The 19,414-nt window shown below is 39.6% G+C and overlaps 1 protein-coding gene across 17 annotated transcripts in view; it reads left to right on the forward strand.

Annotated features, from left to right (window-relative positions):
* Nucleotides 1-995: 995 nt before the first annotated feature.
* The window catches only part of PDE4DIP (phosphodiesterase 4D interacting protein), a 224,462-nt gene continuing 206,043 nt past the window's right edge, over nucleotides 996-19,414 (forward strand). For 5 of the 17 annotated variants that reach the window (XM_067727480.1, XM_067727458.1, XM_067727497.1 and 2 more), the window contains exon 1: nucleotides 998-1,369. In XM_067727480.1, the coding sequence (XP_067583581.1) occupies nucleotides 1,137-1,369 (233 nt within the window). In that variant the 5' untranslated portion in view covers nucleotides 998-1,136. Of the gene's footprint in view, nucleotides 1,370-19,414 lie in introns of all 17 variants that reach the window. The other 12 variants (XM_067727490.1, XM_067727485.1, XM_067727498.1 and 9 more) reach the window with 5 other exon arrangements.

The raw sequence follows: 19,414 nt of genomic DNA on the forward strand, positions 1-19,414 counted from the left end.
GCCTACAGTTAGGCAAAATCATCTAACACAAAGCCTATTTTATAATAAAAAAGTGTTGAATATTTCATGTAATTTATTGAATACTATACAGAAAGTGAAAAACAGACTGGTTGTATGGGTACAGAATGGTTATTAATGTATCTGACTGGGAGCCCAGCATCACCAGGGAGTATTACCCCATATCTCTAGCCCAGGAAAAGATCAAAATTCAAAGCTCTAAATCTGGTTTCTACTGAATGCATATCGCTTTCACACCATGGTAAAGTCGAAAAATTAAGTGGAACCAGTAAGCGGGGGCCTTCTATAGAATAGTGCAGCAGGAGCGTTCTGCTTTGCTGGAGACTCAGCTTCCATTCTTAGAGGACACTTGAATATAAGAAAAGGATTTTCAGAACAAACATTTAGTGGACGATTTATTTGACCTAGGAACTTTTTTTTAACCATGAAAACTCCCTCTGACTTGATGGTGGATACCAAGCTATATATACTTTACTATGAGTTCTTCATGAAAAATGACAATCAGAAAGTCTCAACAGAAAGGAAAATTGAGGTTGTTTAGGAGAAAGGTTTTTACAATAACTAAAAGAAAAATTGAAAGGAAAAGATTTTAAATGAGGGGATAAGAAGGGAAGAGAGGGAAAGGAGGCTAGACAACAACCTGGAGAAGTAATGATTCTGAGGAGAATAATATAAAATATAAGAGGATGACTGATTTGGAGGGTGGAGGACAAAAACCAGGAAAATATGGAGAGAGGGAATGAGAAAAGGAGAAACTTTTTGAGGTTGGAAATTGAGGACGGTGACAATGAAGCAGACAGGAAGAAAAAAGAAAGCAGGTCTGGAAATGAAAAGCTCTCCAGGTTGAGGTGGTGGGTGGAGAGAAAACAGGGAGATGACAGAGGGTTAAGAGGCAGCGGCGGGCGTTTGTGCAAGAGGGACCGAAGCAATCTGGGCGGAGCAGGTGGCCGAGGCAGCCGCGGAGGAGGCCTGGTCTTTCCAGGTCTCCACCACGACAGTGGCAACTGGAGTGGATGGTAATCCACGCCCAGAGGATGCGCCCTGGCAGTGCGGGAAGACCTTAGGAAAACCAAGCAAGGACGGTAACTAGGATTGGGCTGTCCAGGCCCGTGAAATTCATGAAGAGGACTGACAGCGGATCCTGCTGCCGCCGCCGCTGCGACTGCGGCCGCTGCTGCCGCGCGTCCAGCCGGGCGCGCCACGCGCCCTACTGGTCCAGGGACACGGCGCGAACCCCACAGTCCTCACGGCAGTCTCCCGGCCGGGAACGACGGCATCCCGAGCCGTCCGGGAGCTGGGCAGCCGCGGCCGAGGAGGAAGAGGCAGCCGCGGCAGCCGCACCCTGGATGAGGTGAGAGCGGCGCGGGAGCCCCGGAGGCTGCAGACCGCACCAGGAGTGGCGGCGCCCTTTGCGCTGGTTAGGAGAACCGCTTTCGGTGCTGGGACCCGCGGGCTGCAGCCCCGAGCGCTTGGGAGGGGTTGGCACAGGGTGACATTAGCTTGGAGCAAGTTGGAGGGCACGGCTGGGGACAGGGGGGTGATGGGGCTGGTGGCGGGGACAGGTCGGGGAGAGACAGTAGGGAGTTGCCTAGAAATACAGGTGTGGAGCTGGATTGTACCGGACTAAAGCTTAGGAAACCCAGTCTCTCCCCAAGGTCCTTGCTTAACGTGTAGTCAACGGCTTTGTTGGTAGAGGTGAGATGGAAGGCCATGCCGGTTGGGTCGAGTCAAAGGAGAGATGAACACATGATTCAGAAGGCCGTGCCAGGTTGGAAGCGCTAAGAATGGTAAAGAAGATAAAGGACCAGGAAATGTGTGTGGGTGTACAGTTGAAAGAGTACCCACTGCCTTATCTTATCCTTTTTTCCCCTCCCAATCTTAGATACAGACAGCAGGGTGGGGGTTGGTTCTTTCCTAGGCTACCTCTCTTCTCCTGCAGAGCTGGAGCCTTGCCTGTTGGCTGGATGACGCCCAGCAGGATGAGCCCCACCTAAACCCAGTCACTTCCGTTGCTCTGGCTTGGAAGACCAGACAAATTAGGCCCAAATTTTCTTCATGTAGCAGCAGCAGGATGAACGTCTGCCATACATACTATTTCTTTGGAGAAGAGACAGATTGTGCTGCTGACTTTTGGAAATAAACGTTTCCTTGTCAGAGCATCTTTAGCTTATTCTTTTCTGCGTAACTAGCACTCATAAATCAAACTACAAGGCAATAGTGGTTTCAGTATCTAAGCTGCCATTAACTAACTGGGATCTGAAAAAAGTTTCTTCATTTCTCTAGGCCTGTCTCCTATGCATAAAATCAGGAGTTGTGTCTTCTGAGTATTAATTACAGAACCAAATGTTAATGGGATCTGTATTTTGTGCTCAAGACTATGTTTTATTTGTGAATGAGGAAACTTAATTTATTCACAGGCAATTGTATTTATTCATCACACTGTCCACTGTTTATCTGAGAAAACTGAGTCAGACTATTCAGTTAACAGTACTTAAAGGAATCACATTTCTGTTAAGAAACTCATGATAAATTATTGCTTTTAAGAAGGAATGAAGCAAGAAGTATTCATTATTTGATTTTTTTATAAAGTGGAATTTTAGCCCAAACATAATTGCTTTTTTAAACATGTGTATCTATGGTGTGTTGAATATTTTTCACAGATTACTTTGAAATTTTTTTAAAGGCTGAAACAAAAAAAATTAATCTGAATATATATTTATAAGTTAAAGTTTCTTAACTACTTTATATATACTGGGGTGAACTCTTTTCATCAAAAGAAGCATTACCATTGCAAAATTTTAAATGTATCATGACTCCTTATCCTAAAGATGTGATTTTTCTTATTGTCTTTGGTAACAAAAAGTTTGTAGTGTTAGAATTAGTTTTCTAAATTGTGGTTTAATTGTTAAAATAGAAGGTATATGCTTTCATTATTTCCTTAATAATTATTCATCTGACATGTCTCTACATTCATCTTAGTTGATGTGATGAGGCTTGAAATGTTTTTAAACATTTCAGGAATACTTAAATGAAACAGTGTCAGAAACTTCACTGAGGTTGGTGCTACTCTGACCCTCATTTAAAAATCAGTTCTCTAGTAATGTGCAACATACTTTTAAAAACATACCTGTCTTGGACTTCACTGGTGGCGCAGTGGTTAAGAATCTCCCTGCCGGGCTTCCCTGGTGGCGCAGTGGTTGAGAGTCCGCCTGCCGATGCAGGGGACGTGGGTTCGTGCCCCGGTCCGGGAAGATCCCACATGCCGCGGAGCGGCTGGGCCCGTGAGCCATGGCCGCTGAGCCTGCGCGTCTGGAGCCTGTGCTCCGCAACGGGAGAGGCCACAACAGTGAGAGGCCCATGTACCGCAAAAAAAAAACCCAAAAAATCAAAAAAGAATCTCCCTGCCAATGCACGCGACTTGGGTTCAAGCCCTGGTCCGGGAAGATCCCACATGCCGCGGAGCAACTGAGCCCATGTGCCACAAATACTGAGCCTGCGCTCTAGGGCCCGCGTGCTGCAACTACTGAAGCCCACCCACCTAGAGCCCTTGCTCCGCAACAAACAGAAGCCATCGCAATGAGAAACCCGTGCGCCGCAACTAGAGAAAGCCCACACGCAGCAACGAAGACCCAAAAAACAAAATTAAAAAAAAACCCCAAAACCAAGCAAACAAACAAAAACTACTCCATATTAAAAACAACAACAAAAAACAACAACCTGTCTTAGCTATAGTACTAGTACTAGAGGTTTATGAGTATTAGAGGCTTGCACTTGGGAAGGAGTGTCTTTGGTATCCAATTTTCTAACTCCTAATAAACTAAAAATGGAAATAAGCAGCTCATTTTAATTCAGTATTTTTTTTGTTTTTTTTTTTTTAATCAAGCAATGATGGTGGAGGCCAGTGCAAAACTGGATGCAAAACTACCCTCAGGTAGTTGAGAATCTATAGTTCTAAACTCTGCTCACCTAACTACAGTATGGAAAAAGGGCTATAACAGTAAGATGGACTGTGGAAATAAAAAATAAATAAATACAAGACTACTATATAAACCTAGAATGGCAAATTACTAATTTATAATGAGGAGTCATCTTAGGGAACTAGACTCTCATTTTTAATTTAAGTGAGGTCTCTTGGCATACGTGCCACATTTGGAAGCCAAATTATAATCAAAAGGTTGTTTGTGAAACTTGAATTTAGAATAAGGAGAATTAATCAGGGAATTCTAAATTTAAAAAAAAAGTAATAGCTTCAAACAGAGTATCAAAGGATACAGATGGGTTCTTTCTTCCCTGGATGGTGAGTGGCATTAATGATCAACCTCTCTTCTCATGCGCACCTTCTTTTATTTGCTGACATGTTATTTCTTCAGGTAGTGGTCTGTTTGGCTTGGGAATCTTTATGTCTGTTTCAAGTGTCTGCATATTTCTTCTCTGAACCAGTTTGTCTTCATTGTAAAGTTTAAATTCCAAATGGCAAGCTTACTTTCCTTAGGCAAAATTCATGATGGGGGTATAGGGAAGTGGGGCTGGGGGACCTTGTTTTAGCCCCTACATGCTGGTAATATGAACCACGTGGTTAATGGTAACTGGATACGGCACTAAGAGGCAGAGGATCAGCGAGGGCTTCACACACACAGGAGATGAACTTTTTCTGGCCTAACAAGATAATGAAGCCAGGGTTGGATGGGAAGTAAATTTTATTTTATTTATTTATTTATTTTAACATCTTTATTGGAGTATAATTGCTTTACAATGGCGACTTAGCTTCTGCTGTATAACAAAGTGAATCAGCTATATATATACATATATCCCTATATCTCCTCCCTCTTGTGTCTCCGTCCCACCCTCCCTATCCCACCCACTAGGGGGTCACAAAGCACCGAGCTGATCTCCCTGTGCTATGTGGCTGCTTCCCACTAGCTATCCATTTTACATTTGGTAGTGTATCTATGTCCATGCCACTCTCTTAGGAAGTAAATTTTAGCAGAGGGATATGAGCAAAATGTATGGCCCTGGGAAAATGCCTTATTGAAATGAGACGCATGCTGTGATAGAACTTTTCTATGAGGATTTCATTCAAAGGTTTTCCTCTTTCAAGTATACAACTATTTAAAAAGAGGAATTAAGTGAGTTGCCAGATTATGGCAATGTGCCTCAATGGGCACTTGTGAAGCCTAGCAGATTGCACATTCTAGGTGGATAGCCTGGAACCAGCAGGCAACTATTGGAGGTTGGGGGTGGTGGGAAATCACGTCAAAGAAGGATCAGTATAGTTCTAACATCAAACTTCAACCATTGTGTCTCTTTAGCCATCTCTCTTTTTGTTATTTACTTTTTTCTTACTGCTTTATTGAGATGTAATTGACATACAGTAAACTGGGCAAATTTAAAATGTACAATTTGAAAAGTCTCAATATGTGTATCAATACATACCTGTGAAATCATCACACGTCCATCATCCTATAAAGTTTCCTTCTGCCCTTTTAAAATCCCTCCCTTCAGTCTCATCTTGCCCCAGTAACACAGGCAACCACTGGTCCTTTTGTCACTACATGATAGTTTGCTTTTTCTAGAATTTTATATAAATGGGATTATACAGCATGAATTCTTTGTTTTTGCCTCGCTTCTTTCACTCAGCTTAGTTATTTTAAGATTTATCCATACTGCTGTGGCTATCAATAGTTCATTTTCTTTCATTGCTGAGTAGTATTACATTGTATGGTTATACTACATTTAGTTTATTCATTCACCAGCTGTTGGGTTGCTTCCAGTTTTATGGCTATTACAGATAAAGCTGCTGTGAATATTCGTGTACAGGTCTTTGTGTGTACATATGCTTTCATTTCTCTTGGGTGAATTTCTAGGAGCAGAACAGTAGGCATATGTTTAACTTCTTAGAAAATTGCCAAAATCTTGGTCAAAGGGATTTTACCTTTTACATTCCCAGCAGAGATGTATGAAGGTCCCTATTTCTCCACATCCTTGCTGACATTTGTTACTGTCTTTTTTTATGATAGCCATTCTAGTGAGTGTGAAATGGTATCTTATTATGATTTTGATTTGCAATTCCCATTGACTACATATATTGAACACCTTTTCATGTGCTTTATTAACATCTGTATATTTTTGGTGAAGTGTTTGTTGAAATTTTTGGCCCATTTTTTGTGGAGTTGTTTGCTTTTTTATTGTTAAATCTAAGAGTTCTTTATTCTAAATACAAGTTTTTATTATATATGTACTTTGTAACTATTTTCTCCCAATCTACAGTTTGTCTTTTCATTTTAGTAACAGTATCTTTTGAAGGCCAGAAGTTTTTAAAATTCTGTAAAATAAGTCCAAACTATCAAATTTTTTTTAAAGGATTTTGCTTCTAATGTTACATTTAAGACACTGTTACTTAACCCAAGGTCACAAAAATATTTTCCTGTGTTTTCTTTTTCTTTTTTTTTTTTTTACATCTTTATTCGAGTATAATTGCTTTACAATGCTGTGTTAGTTTCTGCTTTATAACAAACTGAATGAGTTATACATATACATATGTTCCCATATCTCTTCCCTCTTGTGTCTACCTCCCTCCCACCCTCCATATCCCACCCCTCTAGGTGGTCACAAAGCACCGAGCTGATCTCCCTATGCTATGCGGTTGCTTCCCACTAGGTATCTATTTTACGTTTGGTAGTGTATATATGTCCATGCCACTCTCCCACTTTGTCACAGCTTACGCTTCCCCCTCCCAATATCCTCAAGTCCATTCTCTAGTAGGTCTGTGTCTTTATTCCCGTCTTACCCCTACGTTCTTCATGACATTATTGTTTTCTTAAATTCCATATATATGTGTTAGCATATGGTATTTGTCTTTCTCTTTCTGACTTACTTCACTCTGTATGACAGACTCTAGGTCCATCCACCTCATTACAAATAGCTCAATTTCGTTTCTTTTTATGGCTGAGTAATATTCCATTGTATATGTGTGCCACATCTTCTTTATCCATTCATCCGATGATGGACACTTAGGTTGTTTCCATCTCCTGGCTATTGTAAATAGAGCTGCAGTGAATATTTTGGTACATGACTCTTTTTGAATTATGGTTTTCTCAGGGTATATGCCCAGTAGTGGGATTGCTAGGTCGTATGGTGGTTCTATTTGTAGTTTTTTAAGTAACCTCCATACTGTTCTCCATAGTGGCTGTATCAATTAACATTCCCACCAACAGTGCAAGAGGGTTCCCTTTTCTCCACACCCTCTCCAGCATTTGTTGTTTCTAGATTTTTTGATGATGGCCATTCTGAATGGTGTGAGATGATATCTGATGGTAGTTTTGATTTGCATTTCTCTAATTATTAGTGATGTTGAGCATTCTTTCATGTGTTTGTTGGCAGTCTGTATATCTTCTTTGGAGAAATGTCTATTTAGGTCTTCTGCCCATTTTTGGATTGGGTTGTTTGATTTTTTGTTATTGAGCTGCATGAGCTGGTTGTAACTTTTGGAGATTAATCCTTTGTCAGTTGCTTCATTTGCAATTATTTTCTCCCATTCTGAGGGTTGTCTTTTGGTCTTGTTTATAGTTTCCTTTGCTGTGCAAAAGCTTTGCAGTTTCATTAGGTCCCATTTGTTTATTTTTGTTTTTATTTCCATTACTCTAGGAGGTGGGTCAAAAAGGATCTTGCTGTGATTTATGTCATACAGTGTTCTGCCTAGGTTTTCCTCTAAGAGTTTGATAGTTTCTGGCCTTACATTTAAGTTTTCAATCCATTTTGAGCTTATTTTTGTATATGGTGTTAGGGAGTGATCTAATCTCATACTGTTAGATGTAGCTGTCCATTTTTCCCAGCACCACTTATTGAAGAGGCTGTCCCTTCTCCACTGTACATTCCTGCCTCCTTTATCAAAGATAAGGTGACCATATGTGCATGGGTTTATCTCTGGGCTTTCTATCCTGTTCCATTGATCTATATTTCTGTTTTTGTGCCAGTACCATACTGTCTTGATTACTGTAGCTTTGTAGTATAGTTTGAAGTCAGGGGGCCTGATTCCTCCAGCTCTGTTTTTCGTTCTCAAGATTGCTTTGGCTATTCGGGGTCTTTTGTGTTTCCATACAAATTGTGAAATTTTTTGTTCTAGTTCTGTGAAAAATGCCAGTGGTAGTTTGATATGGATTGCATTGAATCTATAGATTGCTTTGGGTAGTAGAGTCATTTTCACAATGTTGATTCTTCCAATCCAAGAACATGGTATATCTCTCCATCTATTTGTATCATCCTTAATTTCTTTCATCAGTGTCTTACAATTTTCTGCATACAGGTCTTTTGTCTCCTTAGGTAGGTTTATTCCTAGATATTTTATTCTTTTTGTTGCAGTGGTAAATGGGAGTGTTTTCTTGATTTCACTTTCAGATTTTTCATCCTTAGTGTATAGGAATGCCAGAGATTTCTGTGCATTAATTTTGTATCCTGCTACTTTACCAAATTCATTGATTAGCTCTAGTAGTTTTCTAGTAGCATCTTTAGGATTCTCTATGTATAGTATCATGTCATCTGCAAACAGTGACAGCTTTACTTCTTCTTTTCCGATTTGGATTCCTTTTATTTCCTTTTCTTCTCTGATTTCTGTGGCTAAAACTTCCAAAACTATGTTGAATAAGAGTGATGAGAGTGGGCAAACCTGTGTTGTTCCTGATCTTAGTGGAAATGCTTTCAGTTTTTCACCATTGAGGACGATGTTGGCTGTGGGTTTGTCATATATGGCCTTTATTATGTTGAGGAGAGTTCCCTCTATGCCTACTTTCTGCAGGGTTTTTATCATAAATGGGTGTTGAATTTTGTCAAAAGCTTTCTCTGCATCTATTGAGATGATCATATGGTTTTCTCCTTCAGTTTGTTAATATGGTGTGTCACACTGATCGATTTCTGTATATTGAAGAATCCTTGCATTCCTGGAATAACCCCCGTTTGATCATGGTGTATGATCCTTTTAATGTGCTGTTGGATTTTGTTTGCTAGTATTTTGTTGAGGATTTTTGCATCTATGTTCATCAGTGATATTGGCCTGTAGTTTTCTTTCTTTGAGACATCCTTGTCTGGTTTTGGTAACAGGGTGATAGTGGCCTTGTAGAATGAGTTTGGGAGTTTTCCTCCCTCTGCTATATTTTGGAAGAGTTTGAGAAGGATAGGTGTTAGCTCTTCTCTACATGTTTGATAGAATTCGCCTGTGAAGCCATCTGGTCCTGGACTTTTGTTTGTTGGAAGACTTTAATCACAGTTTCAATTTCAGTGCTTGTGATTGGTCTGTTCATATTTTCTGTTTCTTCCTGATTCAGTCTTGGCAGTTGTGCATTTCTAAGAATATGTCCATTTCTTCCAGGTTGTCCATTTTATTGGCATAGAGTTGCTTGTAGTAATCTCTCGTGATCTTTTGTATTTCTGCAGTGTCAGTTGTTACTTCTCCTTTTTCATTTCTAATTCTATTGATTTGAGTCTTCTCCCTTTTTTTCTTGATGAGTCTGGCTAATGGTTTATCAATTTTGTTTATCTTCTCAAAGAACCAGCTTTTAGTTTTATTGATCTTTGCTATCGTTTCCTTCATTTCTTTTTCATTTATTTCTGATCTGATCTTTATGATTTCTTTCCTTCTGCTAACTTTGGGGTATTTTTGTTCTTCTTTCTCTAATTGCTTTAGGTGCAAGGTTAGGTTGTTTCTTCAAGATGTTTCCTGTTTCTTTAGGTAGGATTGTATTGCTATAAACTTCCCTCTTAGAACTGCTTTAGCTGCATCCCATAGGTTTTTGGTCGTTGTGTCTCCATTGTCATTTGTTTCTAGGTATTTTTTTATTTCCTCTTTGATTTCTTCAGAGATCACTTCGTTATTAAGTCGTGTATTGTTTAGCCTCCATGTGTTTGTATTTTTTACAGATCTTTTCCTGTAATTGATATCTAGTCTCATAGCGTTGTGGTCGGAAAAGATACTTGATACAATTTCAATTTTCTTAAATTTACCAAGGCTTGATTTGTGACCCAAGATAGGATCTATCCTGGAGAATGTTCCAGGAGCACTTGAGAAAAATGTGTATTTTGTTGTTTTTGGATAGAATGTCTTATAAATATCAATTAAGTCCATCTTGTTTAATGTATCATTTAAAGCTTGTGTTTCCTTATTTATTTTCATTTTGGATGATCTGTCCATTGGTGAAAGTGGGGTGTTAAAGTCCCCTACTATGAACATGTTACTGTTGATTTCCCCTTTTATGGCTGTTAGTATTTGCCTTATGTATTGAGGTGCTCCTATGTTGGGTGCCTAAATATTTACAATTATTATATCTTCTTCTTGGATCAATCCCTTGATCATTATGTAGTGTCCTTCTTTGCTCTTCTTTATTTTAAAGTCTCTTATGTCTGATATGAGAATTGCTACTCCAGCTTTCTTTTGTTTTCCATTCGAATGGAATAACTTTTTCCATCCCCTCACTTTCAGTCTGCATGTGTGTCTATGTTCGAAGTGGGTCTCTTGTAGACAGCATATATATGGGTCTTGTTTTTGTATCCATTCAGCAATCCGTGTCTTTTGGTGGGAGCATTTAATCCATTTACATTTAAGGTAATAATCGATATGTATGTTCCCATTCCCGTTTTCTTAATTGTTTTGCGTTTGTTATTATAGGTCTTTTCCTTGTCTTGTGTTTCTTGCCTAGAGAAGATCCTTTAGCATTTGTTGTAAAGCTGGTTTGGTAGTGCTGAACTCTCTCAACTTTTGCTTGTCTGTAAAGGTTTTAATTTCTCCATCAAATCTGAATGAGATCCTTGCTGGTTAGAGTAATCTTGGTTGTAGGTTTTTCTCCTTCATCACTTTAAATATGTCCTGCCAGTCCCTTCTGGCTTGCAGAGTTTCTGGTGAAAGATCAGCTGTTAACCTTATGGGGATTCCCTTGTGTGTTATTTTTCCCTTGTTGCTTTTAATATGTTTTCTTTGTATTTAATTTTTGACAGTTTGATTAATATGTGTCTTGGCGTGTTTCTCCTTAGATTTATCCTGTATGGGACTCTCTGTGCCTCCTGGACTTGATTAACTATTTCCTTTCCCATATTAGGGAAGTTTTCAAGTATAATGTCTTCAAATATTTTCTCAGTCCCTTTCTTTTTCTCTTCTTCTTCTGGGACCCCTATAATTCGAATGTTGGTGCATTTAATGTTGTCCCAGAGGTCTCTGAGACTGTCCTCAGCTCTTTTCATTCTTTTTTCTTTATTTTTATCTGCAGTATTTATTTCCACTATTTTATATTCCAGCTCACTTATCCGTTCTTCTGCCTCAGTTATTCTGCTATTGATCCCTTTTAGAGTATTTTAATTTCATTTATTGTGTTGTTCATCATTGCTTGTTTCATCTTTAGTTCTTCTAGGTTCTTGTTAAATGTTTCTTGTATTTTCTCTATTCTTTTCCCACGATTTTGGATCATCTTTACTATCATTATTCTGAATTCTTTTTCAGGTAGACTGCCTATTTCCTCTTCATTTGTTAGGTCTGGTGGGTTTTTATCTTGCTCCTTCATCTGCTGTGTGTTTTTCTGTCTTCTCATTTTGCTTATCTTTCTGTTTGGGGTCTCCTTTTTGCAGGCTGCAGGTTCGCAGTTCCTGTTGTTTTTGGTGTCTGTCTCCAGTGGCTAAAGTTGCTTCAGTGTGTTGTGTAGGCTTCCTGGTGCAGGGGACTAGTGCCTGTGTTCTGGTGTATGAGGCTGGATCTTGTTTTTCTGGTGGGCAGGTCCTCGTCTGGTGGTGTGTTTTTGGGGTGTCTGTGGACTTATTATGATTTTAGGCAGCCTCTCTGCTAATGGGTTGGGTTGTGTTCCTGTCTTGCTAGTTGTTTGGCATAGGGTGTCCAGCACTGTAGCTTGCTGGTCATTGAGTGAAGCTGGGTGTTGGTGTTGAGATGGAGATCTCTGGGAGATTTTCGCCATTTGGTATTATGTGGAGCTGGGAGGTCTCTTGTGGACCAGTGTCCTGAAGTTGGCTCTCCCACCTCAGAGGCACAACACTGACTCCTGGCTGCAGCACCAAGAGCCTTTCATCCACACGGCTCAGAATAAAAGGGAGAAAAAGTAGAAAGAAAGAAAAGGATAAAAGAAAATAAAATAAAGGTAAAATAAAATAAATTTATTAAAATAAAAAAATAGTTATTATGAAAAAAAATTTTTTTAAGTAAAAAAAAAAAAAAAAATGGACGGATAGAGCCCTAGGACTAATGGTGAAAGCAAAGCTATGCAGACAAAATCTCACACAGAAGCATACACATACACACTCACAAAAAGAGGAAACGGGGAAAAAATAATAAATCTTGCTGTCAAAGTCCACCTCCTCAATTTAGGATGATTCATTGTCTATTCAGGTATTCCACAGATGCAGAGTACATCAAGTTGATTGTGGAGATTTAATCCGCTGCTTCTGTGGCTGCTGGGAGAGATTTCCCTTTCTCTTCTTTGTTCGCACAGCTCCCGGGGTTCAGCTTTGGATTTGGCCCTGCCTCTGCGTGTAGGTCGCAGGAGGGCGTCTGTTCTTCGCTCAGACAGGACGGGGTTAAAGGAGCCGCTGATTTGGGGGCTCTGGCTCAGTCAGGCTGGGGGTAGGGATGGGTGTGGAGTGTGGGGCGAGCCTGCAGTGGCAGAGGCCAGCATGACGTTGCACCAGCCTGAGGCGCACCGTGCGTTCTCCCAGGGAAGTTGTCCCTGGATCCCGGGACCCTGGCAGTGGTGGGCTGCACAGACGCCCAGGAGGGAAGGTGTGGATGGTGACCTGTGCTCACACACAGGCTTCTTGGTGGCGGCAGCAGCAGCCTTAACGTCTCACGCCCGTCTCTGGGGTCCGCACTGTTAGCCGCGGCTTGCGCCCGTCTCTGGAGCTCCTTTAAGCAGCGCTCTTAATCCCCTCTCCTCGCGCACCAGGAAACAAAGAGGGAAGAAAAAGTCTCTTGCCTCTTTGCCAGGTCCAGACTTTTCCCCGGACTCCCTCCCGGCTAGCCGTGGCGCACTAATCCCTTCAGGCTGTGTTTATGTCGCCAGTCCTCTCCCTGCGCTCCGACTGAAGCCCGAGCCTCAGCTCCCAGCCCCGCCCGCCCCAGCGGGTGAGCAGACAAGCCTCTCGGGCTGGTTAGTGCTGGTCGGCACCGATCCTCTGTGCGGGGAATCTCTCCGCTTTGCCCTCCACACCCTTGTGGCTGCTCTCTCCTCCGCGGCTCCGAAGCTTCCCGCCTCCGCCACCCGCAGTCTCCGCCCACGAAGGGGCTTCCTAGTGTGTGGAAACCTTTCCTCCTTCACGGCTCCCTCCCACTGGTGCAGGTCCCATCCCTATTCTTTTGTCTCTGTTTATTCTTTTTTCTTTTGCCCTACCCGGGTACGTGGGGAGTTTCTTGCCTTTTGGGAGGTCTGAGGTCTTCTGCCAGCGTTCAGTAGGTGTTCTGTAGGAGTTGTTCCACGTGTAGATGTATTTCTGATGTATCTGTGGGGAGGAAGGTGATCTCCGTGTCTTACTCTTCCGCCATCTTCCCCCTCTCTCCCTCTTATGTTTTCTTCTAGAAGTTTTATAGTTTCATGTTTTACATTTAGGTCTATTATCCATTTTGAGTTAACTTTTGTATCTAGTATATGGTATTGATCAAGGTTCTTTTTTTCGCATGTAGTGTTGTTCCAACACTGTTTGTTGAGAAATCTATCCTTTCTCCATTTAATTGCCTTAGCACTTTTATTGAAATCAATTGACCATATATATGTGAGTCTATGTCTGAATTTTCTATTCTGTTCCACTGATCTATTTGTCTATCTTTAGACCAATATCATACTATCTTGATTACTATAGCGTTGTAAATCTTGAAATAATGTAGTGCAAATCCTCCAATTTCATTCTTCTTATTCAAAATTGTTTGGGCTATACTAGGTTCTTTGCATTTCCATATAGATTTTAGAATCCACTGGTCAACACAGACAAAAGGCCTGCTGGGAATTTGAATGGGATTGTATTTAAGTCTATATATTTAATTTGGAGAGAATTTGATATTTTAACAATATTGAGTCTTCTGATCCATAAACATGGTATATCTCTTCATTTATTTAGGTCAGTGGCTCTCAACTGGGGACAATTATGCCTCACAAAGGATGTTTGACAGTATCTGGACACATTTTTGATTATCCTAACTCACAGCAAGGGTGATACTGGCATTTAGTAAATAGAAGTCAGGAATACTGTCTAATAATCTACAATACATAGAACAGTTCTAACAATGAAGAACCATCCAGCCCAAAACATCAATAGTGAGTGAGGTTGAGAAACTGTCATTTAGTTCTCCTTTACTTTTTCTCAACACTGTTTTATGGTTTTAGCATATAGAATTTACATATCTTATGAGACACATGCTTAAACTCTTAATAACTTTAATTCTATTATAAATGATAATGTCTTTAAAATGTCAATTTCTGATTATTCATTGCTAGTTTATACTGTTTTTTGTATACTCATCTTATATCCTGTAGCTTTGCTAAATTCACTATTTAGTTCTAGTAGATTTTTTGTAGATTCCATAGAATTTTCTACATAATAATTATGTCATCCACACAAAGAGAGGAAGAGGGAGGGAAGGAAGAAGAGACAGAGAGAGACAGAGAGACAGTTTTACTTCTTTCTTTCCAATCTCTATGTCTTTATTTATTTATTTTGCCTTATTGCACTAGCTAGCACCTCTAGTACAAAGTTGAATTGAAATAGTAAAAGCAAACATACTTTGCCTTGTTACTGATCTTAAGAGGAAGGCATTCATTCTTTTACCATTAAGTTTATACCTGTAGGTTTTTCATAGATACTTTTCATCAGATTGAGGAAGTTCTCTTCCAGTCGTAATTTTCTGTGAGTTTTCATTAGGAATGGATGTTTGATTTTACCTCTGATGAGATGCCTATATCATTTTTCTTTTTTATTCTATTAATATGGTAAATTACATTGATTGACTTAAGAATATTAAAATTAGCATTGAGTTCCTGGAGTAAATCCCACTTAGTCATGATATACTATCCTTTCTATACTGTTGGATTAGAGCTGCTGAAATTTTGTTAAGAATTTTTGCATCTATGTTCAGGAGGGATATTGATTTGTATTCTTCACTTGTAATGTCTTTGTCTGGATTTGGTATAAGGGTAATGTTTTCCTCATAAAATGAGTTGGGAAATATTCCTTCTTCTTCAATTTTTGGGGGAGAGTTTGTGGAGAATTGGCACTATTTCTTCCTTAAATGTTTGATAGAATTCAAAGGAAAATTATTAGCATAATGTCTTCAAGGTTCATCCATGTTGTAACATGTGTCAGCATTCTGTTCTTTTCTAAAGGCTGAATAATATACCATTGTATGTATGTATCACATTCTATTTATCCATTCATTCACTGATGGACGTTTGGGTTGTTGCTGCCTTTTGGCTATTGTGAATCTTCTATGAACACTGGTGTACAAATACCTGCTTTCAATTCTTTTGAGTATTTACCCAGAAGGGGAATTGATGATTTATGTGGCAATTCTATGTGGAACTCCCATACTATTTCCTATAGTGACTGCACCATTTTACATTACCAATAGTGCACAAAGGTTCTGATTTCTTCACATCCTCACCAACACTTGTTATTTTCTGTTTTTTGGGGCTTTTTTGTTTTAGTAATAGCCATCTTAATGAATGTGAAGTGGAATCTCATTGTGGTTTTGATTTTCATTTTCCGAATGATATTTTCTAAGGTCTCACATTTACTCACATATTTCGCATTTCCAGTTTTCTTTATTAGTTTGCTTAGATCTAGATTTCAATCTTGTATCATTTCCCTTCTGCTTGAAAGAATTTCTTTAACATTTCTTTTTTTTTTTTTTTTTTTGCGGTACGCGGGCCTCTCACTGTTGTGGCCTCTCCCATTGTGGAGCACAGGCTCCAGACGCGCAGCCTCAGCGGCCATGGCTCACGGGCCCAGCCGCTCCACGGCATGTGGGATCTTCCCGGACTGGGACACGAACCCGTGTCCCCTGCATCGGCAGGTGGATTCTCAACCACTGCACCACCAGGGAAGCCCTCTTTAACATTTCTTATTCTTATTGTGCAGATAAACTGTTGGGGAATCCTTTCAGATTTTGTGTGTCTGACAAAGTGTTTTTTCCACCTTCATGTTTAAAAGATATTTTTGCTAGTTATCAGGACTGACTACATAATTTGTGGGGCCCAAAGCAAAATGAAAATGTAGAGCCCTCTGTTCAGAATTATTAAGGATTTCAAGCCATCAACATCAGAATATTAGGGGAATTTCCTGGTGGTCCAGTGGTTAGGACTCAGCGCTTTTACTGCCAGGGCCTGGGTTCAATCCCTTGTTGGAGATCTAAGATCCAGAAAAAAACCAAAAAACAAAAAACAGCAGAATATTAAACCAAACACAGTCTTTTTGAGCATAGTACTGTGTGACTATACAAGTTGCACATGCAAGAAGACTACTCTGCTAGTTATAGAATTCTAGATAACATTTTTTTTCAGTCCTTTAAAGATGTTGTTATGCTATCTTTTAACCTGAAATTTTTCTGATGAGAATTCTGCTCTCATTCTTATCTTTTTTTCCTCTGTACATAATGGAGGTTTTTTTCCTCCTGAATGTTTTAAAATTTTTCTCCTTTATCACTGATCTTAAGCAATTTGATTACAATGTACCTTGGTGTAGTTATTTTCATGTTTCTTGTGCTTTGGCTTTGTGGAGCTTATAGTTTTCATTAAAATTGGACAATTTTTAGCCATTCTTTCTTTGAAAATTTTTTGTCACTCCTTCTAACATTTTTCCTTTGGGAACTCTAGTTACACATGTATTAGACCACTTGAATTTTTCCCACAGATCACTGATGCTTTGTTCTTTTTTAAAAGTCTTTTTTCTCTTTGTTTTATTTTGGATTATTTTTATTCGTATGTCTTCAAGTTCACTAATCTTTTCTTCTGCAGTGTCTAAATTGCTCTTAATCCCATGCAGTGTATTTTTCATCTCAGATACTATCTTTTCATCTCTAGAAGTTTGATTTGTGTCTTTTAAAAAAATAACTTCCATATATTTTACTTAACTTGGTCAATCTTTATTTTACCTTCTTGAATATATGGAATGTTATAAAAATGGTTTTAATTCTAACATCCATGTCAGCTCCTAGTATGTTTCTAATGATTGACATGATGGATTTTTCTCTTCATTTTGAATAGTGTTTTCCTGCTTCTTTGTATACCTGGTAATATTTGATCAGATGCCACATATTGAGCATTTTATTGTTGGATTCTAGATAATTTTTATTTCTGTAATTATTCTTGAGCTTTATTCTGGGACATAGTTAAGTTGCTTCAAAATAGTTTGACCCTTTTGGGTCTTGTTTTTAAGGTTTGTTAGGTGGAACCAAAGAAACATTTCATAACTTTCCCCTTTACTGGGCTGATACTTCTTTGAGTACACTACCCAATATTCCATGAATTATGGAAATTTTTTCTACGTCTGTTGCTGGAAAAACAAACTCTTCTCATCCTGTATGAGCCAAGAAGATTGTCCCTCTGATTCTCTTATGTGGTTCTTACCCCAGCCTTAGTTTCCTCATACAAATATGCTGATCAGTACACAGCTGAATACTCAAGGGGGTTGCTTTGCAGATCTCTGGAATTTTCTCTCTTTTTTGGTACTCTGCTCTATGAACTCTTGCTACCTTGGCCTTCCCAAGTTCCTAGCTTTATCTCAACCTAGGGAGATAACTAGGCTCTGCCTTGGCTCCCTCTCTTACCACTACCAGCTATAAACTCTCTCCAAGAAGTAAACTAGGGCAGTTGTGTGCCTCACTTTGTTTCTCTTTTCTCTGGGATCACTATCTGTTTTGCCTAATATCCAGTGTCTGAAAATCTTTCTTTCATATATTTTGTCCAGGTTTTTAGTTATTCCTATCAGCGGTGAGTGGTAATAAATATTGACCCTGTTACTTCATGCTGTTTGGAAGTAAATGTGGCTTTCTAGTTATCTTTTAAATTGCATTTTTAAACCCTGGCTATACATTTGAATTACTTAGGGAGAGTTTTAAAAACTTATGTACAGGCTCCACTGCAGACCAATTAAATCATATGCTTTCAGATTGAGGCCCTAGCCTCATGTACAAAAGCACTCATGTACAGCAAGTTTAGAGAACCACTGAATTAAAGAACTGTTGCATTCATAAATAGTTCTGAGAGACTTTTGTGTTCTGTCACTCCAACTAAGACACAAAGGTGGTTAGGTTTTTGTTTTTGATAAGCAGTGTGGAGCTATAGAAGGTTTTAAAGCAGGGTAGTGATGTACTTAGATCTTTGTTTTAGAACCATAAGTGTGACAACTGTGTGGGAGATGGAATGAAGTGGGTTGAGTGAAAAGAAGGGATAACTAAGAAGCTGTTACAAGTGATTTGGGGTCTGAGGTTACGAGGGCCTGAACTTAGGCAGTGGTAACAGGAATGCTGAAGAAGGGATAGATTTGGGAATTTCTTTTTTTTTTAATTTTAATTAATTAATTTTTCATTTTTGGCTGCATTGGGTCTTCGTTGCTGTGCACGGGCTTTCTCTAGTTGCAGTGAGTGGGGGCTAGTCTTCATTGTGGTGCTCAGGCTTCTTATTGTGGTGGTTTCTATTGTTGCAGAGCACAGGCTCTAGGCACATGGGCTTCAGTAGTTGTGGCATGTGGGCTCAGTAGTTGCGGCACAATCAGTAATTTCGGCACACAGGATCTAGGGCATGTGGGCTTCAGTAGTTGTGGCTTGCAGGCTATAGAGTGGAGGTTCAGTAGTTGTGGCGCACGGGCTTAGTTGCTCCATGGCATGTGGGATCTTCCCGGACCAGGGCTCGAACCCATGTCCCCTGCATTGGCAGGCAGATTCTTAACCACTGTGTCACCAGGGAAGCCCCTAGATTTGAGAATTTCTGAGGTAGAATTGGTGGCACTTGTTGATCAGTGAAGTATGGGAAATGAAGAAGAGGGAGGAAACAAGAATTACTCTTAAATTTCTAGGTCAACTATGGAATGATTACTAATGTCATCTACTGAGAGAAAATATGGTAGGAGAAGTAGATATCAGGGAAATGAATTACTTTCATGTGGGACATCCAAAAGGAGGTGTCTTGCAGAACTGTATCCTGACCGCTAAATCTTTCTGGGGCATAAAATAGAGAAAACATTTAAGTGCATATCTTTTGAGTGTGTTGTATGGTTTTGAACAGATGTTCAAAAGATGTATCGTTCTGCTTTTATTTGATTTAGGTTAATATTAAAATCTGTTTGCATTTCTTAGGCATACATCAGTCTACATTAAAGTAAAGTAGATGGCTTCTGGATGACAAGATATTACGTCAGGGATTAGTGCAGA

This window comes from Pseudorca crassidens, chromosome 2, assembly GCF_039906515.1.
Source record: "Pseudorca crassidens isolate mPseCra1 chromosome 2, mPseCra1.hap1, whole genome shotgun sequence".
NCBI classification, from domain to species: Eukaryota; Metazoa; Chordata; class Mammalia; order Artiodactyla; family Delphinidae; genus Pseudorca; species Pseudorca crassidens.